General features: G+C 37.0%; 2 protein-coding genes across 6 annotated transcripts in view; both read right to left on the reverse strand.

The window, feature by feature from the left end:
* Positions 1-48: 48 nt before the first annotated feature.
* LOC308706672 (hyaluronan-binding protein 2-like) lies at positions 49-6,362 on the reverse strand. Its single transcript, XM_081392449.1, has 13 exons — positions 6,247-6,362; positions 6,095-6,140; positions 5,897-5,998; positions 5,690-5,800; positions 5,475-5,591; positions 5,153-5,269; positions 3,887-4,040; positions 3,708-3,802; positions 3,369-3,600; positions 3,034-3,176; positions 1,323-1,457; positions 1,101-1,246; positions 49-972 (listed from the first exon to the last, which is right to left on the reverse strand). Exons 1-13 carry the CDS (start codon positions 6,310-6,312, stop codon positions 811-813), a joined length of 1,626 nt encoding a protein of 541 aa, XP_081248575.1. The 5' UTR covers positions 6,313-6,362; the 3' UTR covers positions 49-810.
* Positions 6,363-7,697: 1,335 nt separating this feature from the next.
* The window catches only part of dnmbp (dynamin binding protein), a 50,738-nt gene continuing 39,103 nt past the window's right edge, over positions 7,698-19,332 (reverse strand). For 4 of the 5 annotated variants that reach the window (XM_081392193.1, XM_081392194.1, XM_081392196.1 and 1 more), the window contains 13 exons: positions 18,064-18,260; positions 17,876-17,975; positions 17,638-17,785; positions 15,683-15,700; positions 14,680-14,879; positions 12,850-12,980; positions 12,665-12,769; positions 12,408-12,539; positions 11,743-12,075; positions 11,453-11,632; positions 10,463-10,661; positions 9,735-10,372; positions 7,698-8,895 (listed from right to left, as the gene is read on the reverse strand). In XM_081392193.1, the coding sequence (XP_081248319.1) occupies positions 8,710-8,895; positions 9,735-10,372; positions 10,463-10,661; positions 11,453-11,632; positions 11,743-12,075; positions 12,408-12,539; positions 12,665-12,769; positions 12,850-12,980; positions 14,680-14,879; positions 15,683-15,700; positions 17,638-17,785; positions 17,876-17,975; positions 18,064-18,260 (2,567 nt within the window). In that variant the 3' untranslated portion in view covers positions 7,698-8,709. The remainder of the gene's footprint in view (positions 8,896-9,734; positions 10,373-10,462; positions 10,662-11,452; positions 11,633-11,742; positions 12,076-12,407; positions 12,540-12,664; positions 12,770-12,849; positions 12,981-14,679; positions 14,880-15,682; positions 15,701-17,637; positions 17,786-17,875; positions 17,976-18,063; positions 18,261-19,332) is intronic. The other variant, XM_081392195.1, reaches the window with a different exon arrangement.

Consider the following 19,332-nt stretch of genomic DNA (forward strand, 5'->3'; position numbering starts at 1 on the left):
TATACTCCTGTGATCTCATTATTCATGGATTCAGACTAGATGGCTTTTGGCAAAACTTCAAATCAGAAATTTTATTCCACAAAGTAAATATCCATACATTGAAATGTTTACCTAGACGTGAGCATATAAATTTCAGCTTATTGTCTTTGAAAAGGTTTGATAGTTAACCAGTCAAATGAAATTAGCAGTGTGCTAACAAAGTTTCTTAAAGTCCACATAAAATAAATTCACCAGATTTTTTTTTATTATTAGATTTTATTGCAAACAATTCATCTGTATCTTTCATCATCAAATGGTTTAACCACTCAATGTTTTAATGCCTTCAGTCTTTTGGACACGTGCACCCAGCAGATGTCGTAAGACCGTAAATGCACATGAAGTGTGCCATTTGGGGACAAGGCCTTAGTCTGCTTAAACTCCACCCCTGGCCTACATTTTAAAATCCAATCAATAACCGATGCATAGAATCAAGTCCCAGCCTGCATTTTTCTTTTTCAATAATCTTAGTTTTCATCAATTTTATCTCATTGTGTACATGAATCACAAAAGTGGTTTTATTGCATGGATAAGCACCCCCCCCCCCCCCCCCAAAAAAAAATTTTTTTTTTATTTGCATCACTTGTGACCAGACCTGTTCTAAAACACATTAAACCTATGCTGCTGTTATGCCTTTGGTTACTAATTAACTAATTGCATATTGCACGTTACACAACTGTGGACTGATTATATATTTTTTTCATGAATTGAAAATGAGTTTTCTCCAGTAAAACCTCTTTCAGCTATTGTACCACTATCTCCTGAGAATCCATTCTAAGCTGCACGCATCTTTTCATTGATCCAGTCAATGAATTTGGTGACACGGGCATAGACACCTGGCCTGTTCTTCTTGCCACAGCTGTCACCCCAACTCACCACACCATAGATGTAATGAGTCTCATCCTTCTGACAAACAAGGGGTCCACCAGAATCACCCTATAAAAAGAAAGAGGAAAAAAAAGTTACTGTGCCATGGGTTTGCTCATTCGTTTTAAATGATCAGACTTTGTTTAATGTGTAAATTTCATTAAAAGACTAGAAACAAATTTGGGACTGGGACACACCTGACAAGAGTCAGTCTTTCCTTCCATATATCCAGCACACAACATGGAATCATCCATTCTGTTCCCATAGACATTACGAGACATACATCGTCTCTGAGAGATCAGGAGAACTTTGGCATCCAGCAGCTGAGGAGAGACAGCATCCTCTGGGAAAAAATGGTAATTAGTCTCAGTAGTCTTGGTATTGTGAATGTCAAGAGTGAAAATTGAATCCAGACAGACCTTTCTCAGTGGTTCCATAGCCTGATATGGTGCACAGTGTTTCATCAGGGAATGAATCAGTGGGGAGACATGCTGCCTTAACAGAACTGGTCTCATTGGCGCACTGTCCATTTATTGCCTTTAGTTTCAGCAGGGCTGGTAAAGATGAGAAACAAAAACACCGTAAAGTGGACATAATTGGTTAAAAAAAAAGTGTCAATGCTACTACAGCCGTGTTCTCAACTCTGGCCCTCGAGGTCCACTTTCCTGCAGATTTTTGCTCCAAACCTAATCAAACATACATGAACAAACACACGGAAACTGACTTGTTGCATTGCTGCCCTGTCAGGCAATGACATTACAGACAGTGTTTGCACATGAAAGTACCTCACGGAATTGAAGGTACCTCACGAAACCGAGACTTGGGAGGCAGAGTACGGTTTAATGATCTACTGCAAAATAGCGCATGCTTTGGTGATAAAGAAGTGACTATACAATAAGTACATTAGTAATTTCTCGCTAGAAATTACATTAAAAGTGGACAACATTGGTCCAAAACGTACATTTGCACACAAACCGCAACATTCAGATTCAATTTGAATTTTTTAGCTGATCTGTCACAAAATGGAAAGTACAGGATTGTGTGATATTAAACGCAGCGAAGGATACATCAATGCTGCCATCAAATATCGATCAGATGAAGATATCTCACGAGACAGGAAGTGAAGCTATGGATTTCGGATGTGCCTTGATGGCTTCCGACCTTGGAATGCAGCCTCAGAAGCCTTTTTAAGCTTTTGGACACAGCCTAAGAAAGTTATAGGCTGATGAGTTTGATTAGGGTTGGAGCTAAACTCTGCAGAAAGTGGACCTCGAGGGCCAGAGTTAAGAACCCCTGGCCTGAACTATAGGCTTTTCACAATGTGCTTAACCTAGGTTGTCATCTTTTTAAACCCCAAGATAAAACAATGTTTCACGTTTCTTTTTAAAGGCATTTAAAATCACTATTAAAAGTCGGCGTGAAGTAAAAATTCACTCAATTCCAATTTATTTTCTAAATAAATGCTATTGATCTTAAGGCCTGTTCAAAATTTAAGTGTAATTTGTTTTTAGCTGACAAATGATAAAACATTGACGGCCAATCACAATCCACCCAACTTTCAAGAGCTTGAGCATCTAAAGTGGCAGACTATAGTGCCTGCTTATAATAAACAGAACATCATCGTGTGTTGGTGTGGACGCTAATATAGTTATTGTTATCTTTATAGTTATCATTCTTGATGTGAAATTCATCTGTACATGTTTCATTTTTTTTCTTCTTGACCTTGAGCAATTCAACCCGTTATTAAAACAGGTCACATGCTGTGTTTAATCCAAATCAATAATATTGACACAGCAAATAAGAAAGTTAAAATGGGATTTATGAATGTACAATCCATAAACTCGAAAACTTGAATACACAGGATTATTTCCTAATGAAAGTTGATTGGTTTTCTTTTACCATAAGGGATAGATAGATAGATAGATAGATAGATAGATAGATAGATAGATAGATAGATAGATAGATAGATAGATAGATAGATAGATAGATAGATAGATAGATAGATAGATAGATAGATAGATAGATAGATAGATAGATAGATAGATAGATAGATAGATAGATAGATAGATAGATAGATAGATAGATAGATAGATAGATATGATTCATTTACTTACAGAGTGAAATACTGACCTATATCATTATAAAGGGCTTCAGGAGTCTCTGTGTAGTTCTCATGAACAATGATTTTCTCCACCTCCAGAAACTGTTTTGCAGAGTCATTTTTCTCCAGGTTCACACCACCCATCTCCAACCTTACCTCATCGTTCTGATCACTGCCAAAATCATGCAAACCAGGCAAACATAGTTTATCAAAGTGATATTTGTTGCATATGACCTTTAAAAAGCTAAACTAAAGTGAAAAGTGAACCTTAGCAATCACTATCAATAATCTTCAAGGTATATCATTTACCATATCTATAGTAACTTAACAACCTAATGCAACAACCCCCCCCTGCCCAACTTACATACAGTGAGCAGCAGTTAGGACCCAGCAGGAGTCGATAAGGGTTCCTCCACAATTGTGGCTGAAGGTTGCATTAGAGCCCTTGGGCCGGACCTGAAATGAGACCTGCCAGGGATGCGCTTCAGGTAGGGACTTCCTCCCACCAAATATCCTTGGGGATATCCTATTAGTCTGAGTCTTTCCACAGTCCGAAAATTCCAGTTTTGCAGGGGTTGTGGAGGGTTTTACTGGTTCTGTGAGAGTTTGATAAGTATTGTGGTACAGTTAACAGACTGCTTAACAGGTAGAAGAATGTGTCTGTGTTTATATAAGAGAGAGAACGTAGAAAGAAAATCTGTGCCTGGTTCAGAACAAGGCTTGACATTACAGTAATCCCACCGGAGTTTGCCCTTCTCTTTCACAAAGCACCACGGTTCCCGGTCTCCATCCGGATTTCTTAAGTGACAAAGATACTGCTTAAGACGACATGTGATATCAAAGTTCATTGGAAGATTTACTAGGAATTCCCTGAATTCTTACCGGCAGTAAGTGTGGGCTCCAATGCTATCATTGCCTTCAAAGTCCTTGAAGGGAATAAGATAGTAGTTCCAGGGTAAACATTCCATTCCTTCCACTGTCTCACTGACAAAACCTCTGTATGATTCCCCATTCCCTTCATAGCAATCATTTGGACCTGAATACAAAATGACATATAACATCTGCATTACTACACCTAGTAGACAGGGTTATGTAACGTAACAAATAGATTTGGCATAAAATATCCACCATATGTTTCAATGCAGAAGAAAGCAATTTTCTGTCAGTTTGCGAGACTTCTGATTCATTTGCTGCTATAGATAATTAAGAACAACAATGAGCAATAAACAGAAAATTTGTGCCACAAACCAGTGTGTTTATGATTGTGATAATAGATTAAAGGGGTGGTATAATGCCACTTTTTCAATATGTAAAATAAGTCTGTTGTCCCTAGAGTGTGTGTGAAGTTTTAGCTCAAAATTCCCCACAGATAATTTTTTACAGCATGTTAAAATTGTCCCTTTTTGAGGGTCAGTAAAAACACGTCGTTTCGTGTGTCCCTTTAAATGCAAATGAGCTGATGCTCCCGGCACAGAGGGCGGAGCTTCAACGGCTCCTGTGTGTTAGCAGCTCCGATTACCTCACGCAGACACGCACTAAAATGTCAGAAACTGTTCTGCCTTTTATATTTAAACTGGAGTCGGACAATGATGGAGAGACTCAAGAAGAAGTTACAACATAGAATGCAACAGGACGTTTCTGAATGGTTAGTTGATGAATTTATGTTGCTGATATGGAGTTAGTGCTCTACTACAACAACTCCTCCTCTTCTCAACATGGACTGCGTGTATAGGGTTTATGTAAATTTTAGGGTTAGGGATGTCACTAACCCGGGAGGAATCGTGTATCCCTACCAGTCGTTTATTGTCCTTAAAAAACGATTTCTTTAAAAGCAAATATTTTCCTTTGCTTTGAACTTTGAGCGTTGTAACTTTGTTTATGCTCAAACCGCAACATTACACACTAACTAAAGTTAGAAAAGTGAAATCATAATCAACCACCCCTTTAAAATAATGATAACCATACCAGTTTGCAATATAAAGCAGTTAACAGTTCTTGCACAGGTAAAATTACTGTAAGCAAAAGACAGTGGAATCCAGACACATTCAGGTTACAAATGGCCACCTTTAAAAATAAGGTGGATAAATTAAATAAAATAAAATAAAATAAAATAAAATAAAATAAAAAGATTTAGCAACAGTCTATTACCAACTTGGCAGAAAGTCCCACTGTAATCTTCAGGACACTTGCATGTAAAACTGGATCTGGTACGGCCTTTAACACACCTTCCGCCATTCAGGCATGGACTCGGGTTGCACGCAGAGGCTAATATTGCAAACATAATAGGCATAAAAGCAATTATAAATAAGACAAACTGAATTACAATTTCAGGTGGACAGAAAATAAGTAGCAATTCACTACAATCCGACTTCATAAAAACCGTGTGAATTCATTCAGGAAAATGGCTAAGTTCAGATTTTTACTGCTGAAAGAAACACTTTGAAAGTAATTTGTTTTACAGAGAGCTCACCTTTCTTGCAGTTAGAGCCCAGATAGGGGGGCCAGCACCTGCATTCATAAAACGGGGATTCTGGAGTTCTGACACAATCACCATGACCACACTTCACTTTCTTACACACGTTCCTCTCTGGAAGATCCCAACATAAAGATTCAAAAATGATACACACTCTTACTGTTTATTATTATTATTATTATATTTTTGGGTGTAGTATATGAAGAGCTCACCATTCTGACAATTTTTGCCAATGTAAGGCTCTGGACAGGTGCATTTATATCTGTCATTCTTTAGGATCTCACATACTCCGTTGTTCTGGCAAGGATTTGGATCACACACTTCTACAGAACATGAACATGATCAGCGTTCATATGTTTGTGAGCACCAAACTAGATCCGTTTAATACATGTGCATTGTCTACTTGTGTGTGTTCTTACCTGGTTCATCAAATAAGGAAAAAATCCAATCAATGCTGTCATTAAGTTCAGCTGAAGATAGGGTTATTTCCTCTGTGTCATTAGCATAGTAATCATATATTTCTGTCAAGGGGACGAGAGAGAAATAACAATGGCGTGAGTATGCTAACAACCTTGGGATATACAGAAACGGAGACCAGACAATATAATATTTCTCACCATCAACGAGTTCGGAAGCTATCGTGAAAAGGTCATCTAATAGACCCTGAAACAGTTGGCATAAATTCAGTCAGATAGCAGTGTAATATCACCTACTGTACATAAAACATACAAGTTGAAATATTTCAAAGTATTTTCATATGGTTACATACCGGCGCTGCTTGAACTGGTAAAGTGAGGCCAGACAGGCCCATCAGAAGCAGAATCACTGGAAACATGATCCCAGGAGTAATAGATGCACAATCCACTAACGCAAAGTCACTCTTATTTAAGGGGAGTATATTTGTTGACCTGATGTGAATGTGGATGATCCCTGGACCCTTACTCTGCCTACTGTCTAGCAATCATTACCTAACAGCATTGATTTCCTGTGTTATTGTCAGTGAACCACATATATGCAATAAAACACTATTCTGGTTTCATTTAACGTCTAATGTCAAACTGATGCCAAAGCTATGTGTGACAAGTCCCTGGTATCCCCCCACAATGTATCTACTGATTTTTGTTGGAAATTAAACTAAAAGCAAAATGTATTGTTCAGTCAATAAATTCCTGTCAGTGAAGAAATTCAATAAATTAATAAAGTACCAATATCAAATATTACTTAACATTTCCAACCTTTGCCTCAAAAAGAAAAAAGAAAACATCTTGAAAAGATATTGTGTGTAGTATATGTACATAGATTAACAGTTTATTAATGAATTCCCCATCTTTCTATTATGCCAAGCAAAATGTCTAGCGTCACCTTAAATGCCATGTGAATTAAAGATTGATTTCAATCCATTAGGTCAGTTACCCGGCAGAGTTTACTCTTGATAAGACTGACGTGAAATGCCTTTGCTGCAGTTTTAGACAACAACGGACTGCAGTGGAAGAACAATTCAAATGTATTGTGTTATCGAAAAATAGTGTCTATAATTAGCTTTTGATAATCTAATCAATGAATATACAACCCCAAATGAATGAAATCTGGAAAATGTAGAACATGTTGGATGCTTCTTGTACAGCTTAGATGACTTTTATATTTATTCACACACATGTTGGGCTTTCATGTTTTATGGGGAATTTTGTACTTTACAAATAATAATTACAGTATAAAATAATTATACAGTATAAAATAAATACTTTACAGTATAAAATAATTAAAAAAAAAAATTTATACTGTACAAATATTCTATCCCTTAACCCACACCATCGCAGAAAACCTTCTGCTTTTTTACATTCTCAAAAAACATCACTTAGATTTAAGCTTCTTTTAATTTATTACATTTATTTTTAATTGTTTGAATTAGCTTGTATTTTTTTTTAGTTTTAGTATTTCTGCTTTTCATTATTTTTCTCTATTATTCTATTACTGTTTAATTATATACTGTAGTTTTTATTCATTTTTATTTCAGTATTCATTTGAGTGATTTTAGTAGCTAAATAAAAACTACTTTTTATAAGGTTTCATAATATTAACACGTTTTAAGGGCGCAACTGAATTGTGATAATTTAAAATCATTTCCATTGACATTGTGCTAAAATAGTTTTCATTTTCCAAGCATTCCAACCACATTTGTACTCTATAGAACTAAGACGTGACACTCCAACCATTGTTTTTCAACTGATTTTTATTTAAAAGAGGAGAAACAGATCAGTTGACACTGGAGTGCAGAAGTTCATTCTCAGTATATACAGCATGAGAGATAAATATTCAGAGATCATCCGTTGGTGCATCACATCAAATGAGCTCACTGGTGCCTTGAACTCACTCACAACTGCTCAAAACATGTCAGTATTAACTGGTAAATGCATTCAAGTGCAAGTGGCAAAGTTAAAAATGCTATCAAAAAGTAAAAAACACTGTACCATAAAAAAAAAAGTGTCTCTTGCATTTCATTCATATTTTCAGGAATATGATATGGTCACCAGTGGTAATATTGTTCTCATCTGGGAGCCACAACAAGGAGTAAATTAAAACACTTCACATAAATTGTTTTGTTCGCATTCATTAATACCCAACAGAATAGTTTTTTCTCCTCTAGGTGCACTGTGATTGTCAGATGATGGGAGGCAACTTCTCAAAACACACCACACACTCAAACAAATGCATTTTTACTGGCAAACAAACACGCACTAAGTCAGTCAGTCAGTCACTATCATGCCAGTTCTGAAATATAAATCCCATCATTCTACTTCTAGTGTGAATCACACATGCCCAATGCAAATCCTCCACTCCACTCCTACACATCAAATGAGATCTATGCTCTCAACAGAGCACGTAAGCGCTAACACTATAAATGGAGTATCTGAGAACAGCAGGACATGTCAGACCATTGAATTCGACATCAAACTGTTTCTCAGAAAAAAAAAATCACTCCATTATTTCAAATTCAACATGCACCATGCTCTATGAGCACTAGGAGGCGCTCAGGAGTTACATTCATTTGTGCACTACATTGAATGAAATCAATATGGAGGGTATTTTTTCCCCATCAGTAGCAATGATCAGTTCACCACGTCAGTGCATCTCCTCTATGATTAAGGCACAATAATGTCCTTTTGTAGTGTTTTCCCCTATAATGGGTTGGCCTGTAGTGGCCTGGGAGATTTCCCTTCAACAAATGTGCAGCTCATGTGTACTCAGATTTGCGAATGTAGTTGGATGGGACGTAACCCCTCCGTCCTCCTGCCTCCCCCAGCCACCACTCCTGGTTGCCATTCATGTCCTGGAACTCAAGGATTCGGACCCGCTGATTGGCTGAAATGCTGAGCTCATTTGCACACCGTGCACTGAAGGAGTAAAGAGCGTAATATATCTGCAAATAGGAAAATAAATATGAAGAAACAAATACATGTAAAACCTGTTGTTTAATAATTTGATTGTACATTAAATGGTTTTTTTATATAATTTTAAGATGTATATACAAAACTGTTGATGAACATCAAATGTATTTAAGGAGCTAAAGAAGGTTTTAAAGTCAACATGCAATGAAAATTTAACCTATTAATATGAGGAACCATAGATGTCAAGTAATGCAGTTTAATTTTACATTTAATTATGTTTATTACATTCAATTATTCAAAATCATTATTAAAATATAACATTTTTAATTACTATGAATTAAAATTATTAATTAGTACACAATATTTTGGAAGATCAAATGGTGTAATGACGTAGATTTTCAATTTAACATGAAGATAAAATTGAAATTATTAATATGAAAAATCAAAGATGTTAAGTAATACAGTTTATGCAGGTAATACGGTTTAATATTCTCACTATTAACTAACAACGACTTTTGCCTCAAACTCCTAATTACTGCTTATTAATAGTTAGTAAGGTAGTTGTTAAGTTTAGGTATTGGTTAGGATTGGGAATGTGGAATATGGTCATGCAGAATAAGTCTTTAATATGGGCTTTATAAGTACTAATAAACCGCCAAAATCCTAGTAATAAGGATGATAATAAACAACTGGTTAATAGTGACAATTGGACCCTAGACTAAAGTGTTACCATAATTTAATTTATTCACCTTGTATATTGTCATTCAACAAGTTATATTATGGGTTGTTGTAAATGTTATTTCATGTTTACTTGAAAGTAAGCAATCCCTGAACTCTGGAGTGATTAATTTGTGTTTATGATATGACATACCTGGTGTCCATCAATCTCAGGTTCAGGCTCTGGATCTACGTTCTCCTCAGGAGTGAACTGTGGCCTTCTCTGCTGTACCGAAGAGTCTCCATTTTGTCTTTGCTGTGAGCCACGCGAGTCGTGATACCTCGAAGATGAGTTCTTAATGGAGGAACAAGAATCTATCTCAGGGAAAGCTGGGGGGTCACTGTGATTGGTTGGAGTGCTTTGACCAGAGTCTAAATAGTCTCTGTGATTGGTGGGATTTCGGTATGAAGGCTCTGAGGGGTCCCTGTTATTTCGACAGGCTGTCTCTGACGGCTCTTTGTGATTGGGCGAGTTTCTGAAGGTGGGGTCAAGGGAATCCCTCTGGTTGGCAGAGGAGTAGTTGGTTGAAGAAGCCTCTCTGTTTTTCCTTGGGGTGGTCTCCTGATTAGGGCGAGTGTTTGATTGGTGTGGAGGCATCGCCGTCGAGAAGCTGACAGTCGAAGTCTCCTGGTTGAAAGTCAGAGTGCTGCTACTATTCTGCCGTGAGAACATTGGAGAAGAGCCACCGTAGCCCGACTCGTTTGATGATTGGCTCTCAATGGAAACATCCGACTGACTCCTGCGTGGATTGTAGTGCTTTAAGAATGAGCTATATACAAAGCCCTTCGTAGCTAAAGAAAAACAGAAAAAGGGGTGTTCAAGCCAAATGCATTTTAGGAAATGCAGACACGTGAATCATACACAGAACTTTTGATACAAACCTCCATTGTCTATAAGCCAGCGGTTCTGGCTGCCCATGGGGTCTTGCTGTTTGATGACACCCACTATGTCTCCCTCCAGTACGGACACATCCAGGTCCTGTGCTGCGTTAAAATTTCTTTCAGCCTGGTAGAGTTGCTCTGGCCCGTATCTTGCCAGAAGCGCCGCTCGGTGCTCATCCGTCTGTAGCACATAGTTTGGCTGCGATGTCAGACAGAAAAAGAGGAAAAGAAAGAGAGAAGTATGAATAATAGACAGAATACAGCCTGATTAATGTCTTTCTTCATGGCGGTTGGCTGTGCTGCTGAAAAACATAAGATTAAACCAGCCTAAGCTAGGTTTAAACAGACTGACCGCTGCAAGGCGTCGAAAACACCTCAAAAACGGGCTAACCAGTCAAGTCTGATCAGCTAATCACCTTGGTAAAGGCTGTTATTAATCTTGAGCATTTAAGATTAACTCTTTCCCCTGGGAAATTACTAAAAATGCTTGCAGTGGCAACTTTGAATAAAAAAAACAAACAAAAAAAAAAAAAGCACTGGCAGGGAAAGATAAAGGAGGACATTTAACTTTGTTGCTAAGAAACAGATTTATATTATATTATAGTGTTTATTAATATTTTGAATTATTTTGTACTCATTTTTGTACGCGTACTTACAACTTTCAAGCTGTGGTAATTGTTTGCTTTTGTTAATTTTTATTCATTTAAAAAAAAAATCTATTTAGCTTTAAATTATTTTTATTTCAGTTTAGTAAATTTAGTACTTCGACTATTGCAGTTAGTTGCCAAGGCAACATTTCAAGTTTAAATTACGTTTAAGTTTTGTTAAGTTTTAAGTATTTCATCTAATATTAATATTCTTATTTTAGCTTTATTTAAATACCGAAAAGGATTTTTAATAGTTAGTTAATTTGTCATTTTACTTTAGATGACAATAACATTACTTAAAAGCCGTGTCTGTTTTGGATCAGGCTGCATTAGGGAAACTCACAGGGCCTTGTTGCTTCTTGGAGCTCTGCTTCTCCATAGTCTTCTTCTCAAAAGGCTTGCGTAGAGTAGTGGGAAGATTATCGGGAAAGAAACTGAAGCTCTGAAGTAAATCCAAAACTCGCGTGTGCTCTTCTTGGAACAAGGACACCAGATTTCCTTCTGTTCCACTCAAGCCAGATAGCTATAAGGATGCAAACCATAACAATAAGTTTAAAAGAATTAAGAAGGATGAAAACATCCCAGGATCATCAATTATGAATGATGTAGATTATGATGAAACTATGTCCTCACCTGCAGAAGTGGTGTGAGTTCTCCCAGTGTGAGTGAAACGAAATCTCTCTGGACTTGGGCGAAGCCCCTCACACAGCTGGTGAACAGATCTTCGGCTGCTTGGTGAAACTTGGGCAGCTCATCCAGCAGCTGGGCGTTCAAGGCTTCGTAGTTATTCCTTGCTGCCTGTAGCTCCTCCTGCACACGCTTGTCCTTCAGCCTCTCTGCACGCTCCTTACAGTTGTCGTAGTCCAGCAGCTTGTCTCTACGTTTCTGGATCAGTTTGTGGGGACCGGCGAACATATTGAGCAGCTGGGTAAGGGGAGTGATGACTAGGTCTTCTGTCCTCTCCTTCTGCTCAAAGACAGACACAAATGCAGACTTGATTAGAAAGAGTCAAGATATAGTTCATCATAATATCATGACGTGCTTCATTTAAATCAATGTCTAATAGGGGGAAACAAATATTTGAACTAATTAAAAGAAAACTAGATGGGGAGTTTTATGCTAGTTTTGTTATCCGTGAAGCGTAAATCTTGTGTCTAGAAGCTTAGAAATGTGTTTGAAAAACACTAACATTAAGTAATATTAGTCAATAGTAAGTATTAGTGACTGTTAAAAATGAATGACTGCTGCTTTATCAGTTTTTACTACTAAATGTAATGTGAAGTCATTTTGGTACTCACAAACTCTGTGAACTGTTTGTCGCTGATGCATCGATGTGCTCTTTGGAAACGTTCAGGATCCATTTGCGGTTGCCGGTCTGTGTAGATGTCACAGAAACTGATGGCTGCCAGCACCTTTACTGAGGCTGACTCCTATTGGATTTTAAAAAGGCAGGCAAAATGACTTTATATACTGAATTGTGAAGTAAATTTGATCACCATGCAAAACAAAAACTGACTAAATGAATGGAAACATATGGGATGCTTTGAGTTTATACCCTTATATGCTGCAGATAGAGGGAGATGTTCCTGATGAAGGATTTGATGAGTCTCTCCTGAAGTCTGAATCTTTTCTCTGCGTCATCAAAAGCTTCATCTTTGATCTAAGAAGGAATGAAATGCAGTTTGGTTAACACAAATTGTCAACCGATTCTCTCAGTCCTGTAATAGAGTCCTACTGTACCTGAGGTGAGATCCCAGTCAGGTGCTTTAAATGGCTGCTCACTCTGTTTGACTTCTTGATGATGGAGTGCATACTCAGCTTTGAGATCTTGTCAATGAGCCTGTCTTCATCGACTTTGCGGTACTTTACCACTATAGACAAACAGATGGTGCTGTTGAGTTATGCCAGATAACAGACAACATATCCCATAGACAGAATGATTGAGCAATAAACAAATAGAACAGATAGAAATATGACAGACAGACAGATAGATAGATAAAATGACAGAGAATAAATGATAGAATGACAGACAGACTGAACGATAGATACTATGGATGGATGGATGGATGGATGGATGGATGGATGGATAGAATGAAAGATAGATAGATAGATAGATAGATAGATAGATAGATAGATAGATAGATAGATAGATAGATAGATAGATAGATAGATAGATAGATAGATAGATAGATAGATAGACAGATACAGAGACAGACAGACAGACAGACAGACAGACAGACAGACAGAACGACAGAACGATAGAACGATAGATAGATAGATAGATAGATAGATAGATAGATAGAACGATAGATAGAACGATAAATAGATAGATAGATAGATAGATAGATAGATAGATAGATAGATAGATAGATAGAACGATAGATAGATAGAACGATAGATAGAACGATAGATAGATAGATAGATAGATAGATAGATAGATAGATAGATAGATAGATAGATAGATAGATAGATAGATAGATAGATAGATAGATAGATAGATAGATAGATAGATAGATAGAACGATAGAACGATAGATAGATAGATAGATAGATAGATAGATAGATAGATAGATAGATAGATAGATAGATAGATAGATAGATAGATAAATAGATAGATAGAACAATAGATAGATAGATAGATAGAAGAATAGATAGATAGATAGATAGATAGATAGATAGATAGATAGATAGATAGATAGATAGATAGATAGATAGATAGACAGATAGAAAGAATGAAAGATAGATAGAAGAATAGATAGATAGAGATAGATAGATAGATAGATAGATAGATAGATAGATAGATAGATAGATAGATAGATAGATAGAACGATAGAACGATCGATAGATAGATAGAACGATCGATAGATAGATAGATAGATAGATAGATAGATAGATAGATAGATAGATAGATAGATAGATAGATAGATAGATAGATAGATAGATAGATAGAACGATAGATAGAACGATAGATAGATAGATAGATAGATAGATAGATAGATAGATAGATAAATAGATAGATAGAACAATAGATAGATAGATAGATAGAAGAATAGATAGATAGATAGATAGATAGATAGATAGATAGATAGATAGATAGATAGATAGATAGATAGATAGATAGATAGATAGATAGATAGATAGAAAGAATGAAAGATAGATAGAAGAATAGATAGATAGAGATAGATAGATAGATAGATAGATAGATAGATAGATAGATAGATAGATAGATAGATAGATAGATAGATAGATAGATAGATAGATAGAACGATAGAACGATCGATAGATAGATAGAACGATCGATAGATAGATAGATAGATAGATAGATAGATAGATAGATAGATAGATAGATAGATAGATAGATAGATAGATAGATAGATAGAATGAAAGATGAAGAATAGATAGATGAATAGATAGATAGATAGATAAATAGATAGATAGATATATAGATAGAACAGAGACAGACAGACATAGAGATAGATAAAACAACAGAGACAGAATAAATGATAGAATGACAGAAAGACAGAACGTTCGTACATACGACAGATAGATAGAAGGATAAAGACAAATATACCAAGATCCTTTCTCCTTTTGTATTCATTGATATTGACGTTGATCTCTTTAATTGACATCACTGCCTCTGCGAGCTGCTTCCTGTCGTGGTGTGACTCAGGAGTGGCGTTGAGCAGTTCCATCAGGAGCAGGGGGTAACGCATCACTCTCTGCACCGGCTTTATCAAGAAGGAACCTAGATTAATGTAGTTTGTCTTTCCCCTGTGACACAACGAAAGGGTGAGAGAGGAAGATAAAGTGAAAAAGAGATTTATATGCTCATCTACGCAACATTCTTCATCCACCTCTGACAAAGACTGGGGTCACTGAACACACACATTGTTTTCATCCATCAATTATCCACTGGTTCACTGTCAACCACTTTAAAAAGGGTTGCAGGAGACACAGTCGGCTAGTACTAAGACATTCTAACAAAGAGAGCACGCTTTCTAACTGATGGGATGAAAACAGGAAATCCAAATCCACAGATGAAGCATGATTTGGATGTTACAGAAAAATTATTTGGATTTAACATCATGAAGCAATAACAGTATTTTTAAATAGTTGAGCTGCAATAATTTTTCCTCCCCTTTGACAAATATCACCAGTTATATTGGTTTATTACTTATAGTGCCACATCATGAGCTCAGAGATTGTGTTAATAACTGTTTCACATGCCACCAAAAAGCATTAAATCCATTGCAAAAAAATTATTAAAATGGTTTAAAATATGAACCAATTTTCCCACTGGGGTCATATTCTGACTCAAAAAGTCACTGTATTGCACAACTTGCATCTAATTCGTAGAGCTGGATAAAAATTTTTTTTCATTAGCACTACTCTTTTGTGCACATTTAAGTCAGAATATGACTCAGAATTGACAAGGAAATGACCACAAAGCACACAGCACACAAAGCATACAAGTCACCCTGGTCACACAATAGCACAAGGAGAAAAGGGTTACGCAGGTTAATAAATGTTCAGCATGCAGTCAGGCGCTTCACATGCAGTTGCGTTAAACTTACCACTCACGGTATATCCCTCTGTCAGGGGAGAGGAAGAACGAGAGAGGAGAGAAAGGGAACAAAACATAGTGTTGTTTTAAACCACCTCTATTTCTTGTTCGAAAGAAGCTAATGAGCTTATCATATATAATGTTCTTGTTTCACACACATATAAAAAACTGAGAAACTATTTGTGTGCTCGATTAATAAGCTGCTTGTTGCCATGGCAACTCATGCCATGGGTGACCCTCTTCAGGAGAGCAGTAACCCTCTGTGGGGCCTCAACTGGCCCCATTCTGATCTCCCACTGAGAGCCAAAATCAAATGTCAGTCAGAGTCTAGTGCACTCAAGTGTGGAAGATAAAAGTTATAAGAGACTCCAGACATTTTTCTTCAGGACCTTTTTATTTATTTCTCTTTTTTATGGCTAGATTCATTACAGTAACATCCTGCCAGAGAATCAAAATGCTAGCCAGTGGATTCAGAGTAATTTGGAATAAAGCTAAGCTGTAGTCTTGGCAAAGTGCACACGCATTTCGCAAATGCCTCGATACTTGGGACAAACAACAATGTTCCTACTCCCTACTACAACATTTCTGGGACTTCTGGTGAATATTTCCTTGTACTCTCTGTTTGATCTGGTAAAACACACAGCACTAACAGGAAGTGGCCTAGCTTAAAAGACGTAGGTGGCAGGAAAGTTTACAATAAGAAACCAGTCAAGAAATGCCATTGCCGCAGGCAAATTGTGTTTAAGTTCAAATAAAGCCTTTTAAAATATATAAAGCTAAAAGAACAGGCTGGTAGCGATTGATGAAACGCAGTGAAACCAACAAAGCGGTGAAACTAGGTGAGGCGCATTCCTCTCCCGCCATGCATTACTAATCCACAATAACAAAGATCTGAAAACTGAGAGACATAAAGCTTCTGTGTAATGCAAATAGACTATCGTGTGGGGTCAGTAAGGTTTTTCAATGTTTTCAAAAGAAGTCTCTTATGCTCACCAAGCCTGCATTAAAAATACTGTAAAAACAGTAACATTGTGAAATATTATTAATATATATATATATTTTAAGATATTAAATTGTAATTTATTTCTGTGATGGCAAAGCTGAATTTTCTGCATCATTACTCAAGTCTTCAGTCACACATGACCCTTCAGAAATCATTCTTATATGCTGATTTGCTGTTCAAGAAACATTTCTTATTATTATCAATGTTAAAAACAGTTGTGCTGCTCCTTATTTTTGCTGAAACTGTCATGCATAATTTTACTCTGGATTCTTTGATGAAAAGAAAACTCAAAATTGAATAATATAATAATGTAATATAAAAGTCTTTACTGACACTTTTGGTCGATTTATACATCCTTGCTGAATAACAGTTTAAAATTCTTTAAAAACGATAGTGTACTTGCATATAAAATAAGGAACTTCCTATTTCTCTTACACCGAGTACTCAATGCGGCATCTGGCACATTAATCAGGCTATAGCATAATCTGTCATAAAAAACGTCAAAACCAGACAATGAGAGGGGCAATGATGTTTCCTGTTTTGAAATTCCACAGATGCCTTTAGTCATCCTATGTCTAATCAAATGAGTCCATTCAAAGTAGTTGTGAATAAAAATTTTCTCAAGATCCTGAGACACTGAGACATATCTCAATGATGACACGAGTAAGCCAGCACACCTTGTGGCATTTTCTTGATGCTGTATTACTATTCAATTCTGTCAACACCACATGACAGACAATCCCAGATACCATTAAAACTGACAGATCATGTGTAACGTTAAACGCACAATTAGCGTCCTACACAACTATTTCTCACACAGTTACACACTGTTAAAAAATCTTGACTAGCATTAACATGCTCAACCGGATCTGGACATGCGTTGGTAGTGGTAACCACACCATGCAATGAGCTGAAGGTATCTGATTCATGAAGAACAATGACTGTCCTTCAGTGAAAATTACCTGAGCTTCTCTAGACACTCCAACACGTGCTTCTGGATGTTCTCATCCTTCTCATAGGTCTCCAGTAAAGAGATGGCGTCGTCATGATTTTGGCAATAGATCTTGTAAACCTCCTCCAATTCACCTTTGTAGTCAAGGAACACTTGACCTGGATGAACAAAACATTTATATGGTAAAATGGCAATATGGGAAATGATCTGAATCTATAATGTGAGTTCAGGGATTTTTTTGCTCTAACCTGTTGAGTCAGTGTCCTGGAGGCTCTTGTAGAGTCGACGGGAAAGGTCAATAACAGAGTTGATGTTTCCAAAGAGACCATCAAAATCAATACTCTGGACCTACAAGATATGTGGATATTTATGACTTAATGGTTCTCATTACATAAAATATACCATTCATGCTTTTGAGAGCTTGATCTTTATGGACCTGTTTCTTCTGCAAAGGAAGAATGATCTCCTTCACACACATCTGCAGATCCTTGATGTAGTCATGTTCTGTCTGCAGAAGCTCGTCTATGATCTTTAATCTTTTCTCCAGCATCCTTTGTTCGGGGTCTTCAGCGGTGGCCGCTGATGCCGGGGATGATTCCAGAGACTTTGGCTGGGAGGCAGTCAGGGTCATCTCTGATGAGAGAGAGACAGAGAGAATGTCCTTGTCAACCACAAAACAATTCTAGTCAATAATTATTGTTTTTTAAGAGCTTTGTTTTGATAAAACAGTATGAAAACAATCGTAGCAGAATGTATAAAACAACTTTATGGCTCCTGAAATCAAAATTCAGCAAATCAGCTACGACTACTAGGCGGAAATTATGTCAAATAATAATCATTCATGAGCCTTTCAGTTTTAAAATGTGTCGACTAGACTTTTCAGATGATTCCTAAACCATAGATAGAATGACAGAATGATAGATTGAACAACAGAACGATAGATACATAGAACAATCGATAGATAGACAGACAGACAGATATATTGTCCAATATAAGAGGAAAAAACAATTTGACTTACTTTGGTTTTGCCAGTACAGACATTCTAAAAGATTTCACACCAGTCTGAATGGATTACACTCATTTATAAAACATGAGGAAAGAACACGGGACACATTAATTAAGCTGCCAGTAAGAATAGGAAAGGGAAGGCAGTTTGCCCTGCGTGTTGCCATTGGCCGTCCAGAGGATGACATGGCTTGGAGTTAGGTTTGACTGCTCTTTGATCTTTTCGGTCAGAACTGGCACTCAAATGGGTCTGGGGCATGAGAGTGTGGGAGGGAGATCTGCTCTCACGCATCAGTGCCTCCCCACAATGCTGCCTGAGATGGCGCTTTATAGAGGTACAATGGACTGTCAAAGCACGCAGTGAGACATGGACCTAGGGGGAAGCATCTGAGGTGGGGCCTGGGACTATGCATAAGACTGTAACAGCTACGATGACTTCAAGTAAAAAAAAAAAAAAAAAAAAAAAAAAAGGAAGGAAGGATTGATGGATGGATGAAAAATATGGGTGCATATGATAGTGTATATACTCGTAATATGCGTGTGTGAGTTTCTGTCAAAACATGAATAGACAGATTAATTTAGTTTGTCTCTGGATTAAGACTTCTTAGCCATCTGATGTGGTGACTCACTCTGACATCACGCTACAATAAATCTTTAATGTTGCTGATTCGGGAAAGACTGATAAGAGATTTGAGCGCAA

Source organism: Scardinius erythrophthalmus (assembly GCF_964197995.2).
Source record: "Scardinius erythrophthalmus genome assembly, chromosome: 18".
NCBI classification, from domain to species: domain Eukaryota; kingdom Metazoa; phylum Chordata; class Actinopteri; order Cypriniformes; family Leuciscidae; genus Scardinius; species Scardinius erythrophthalmus.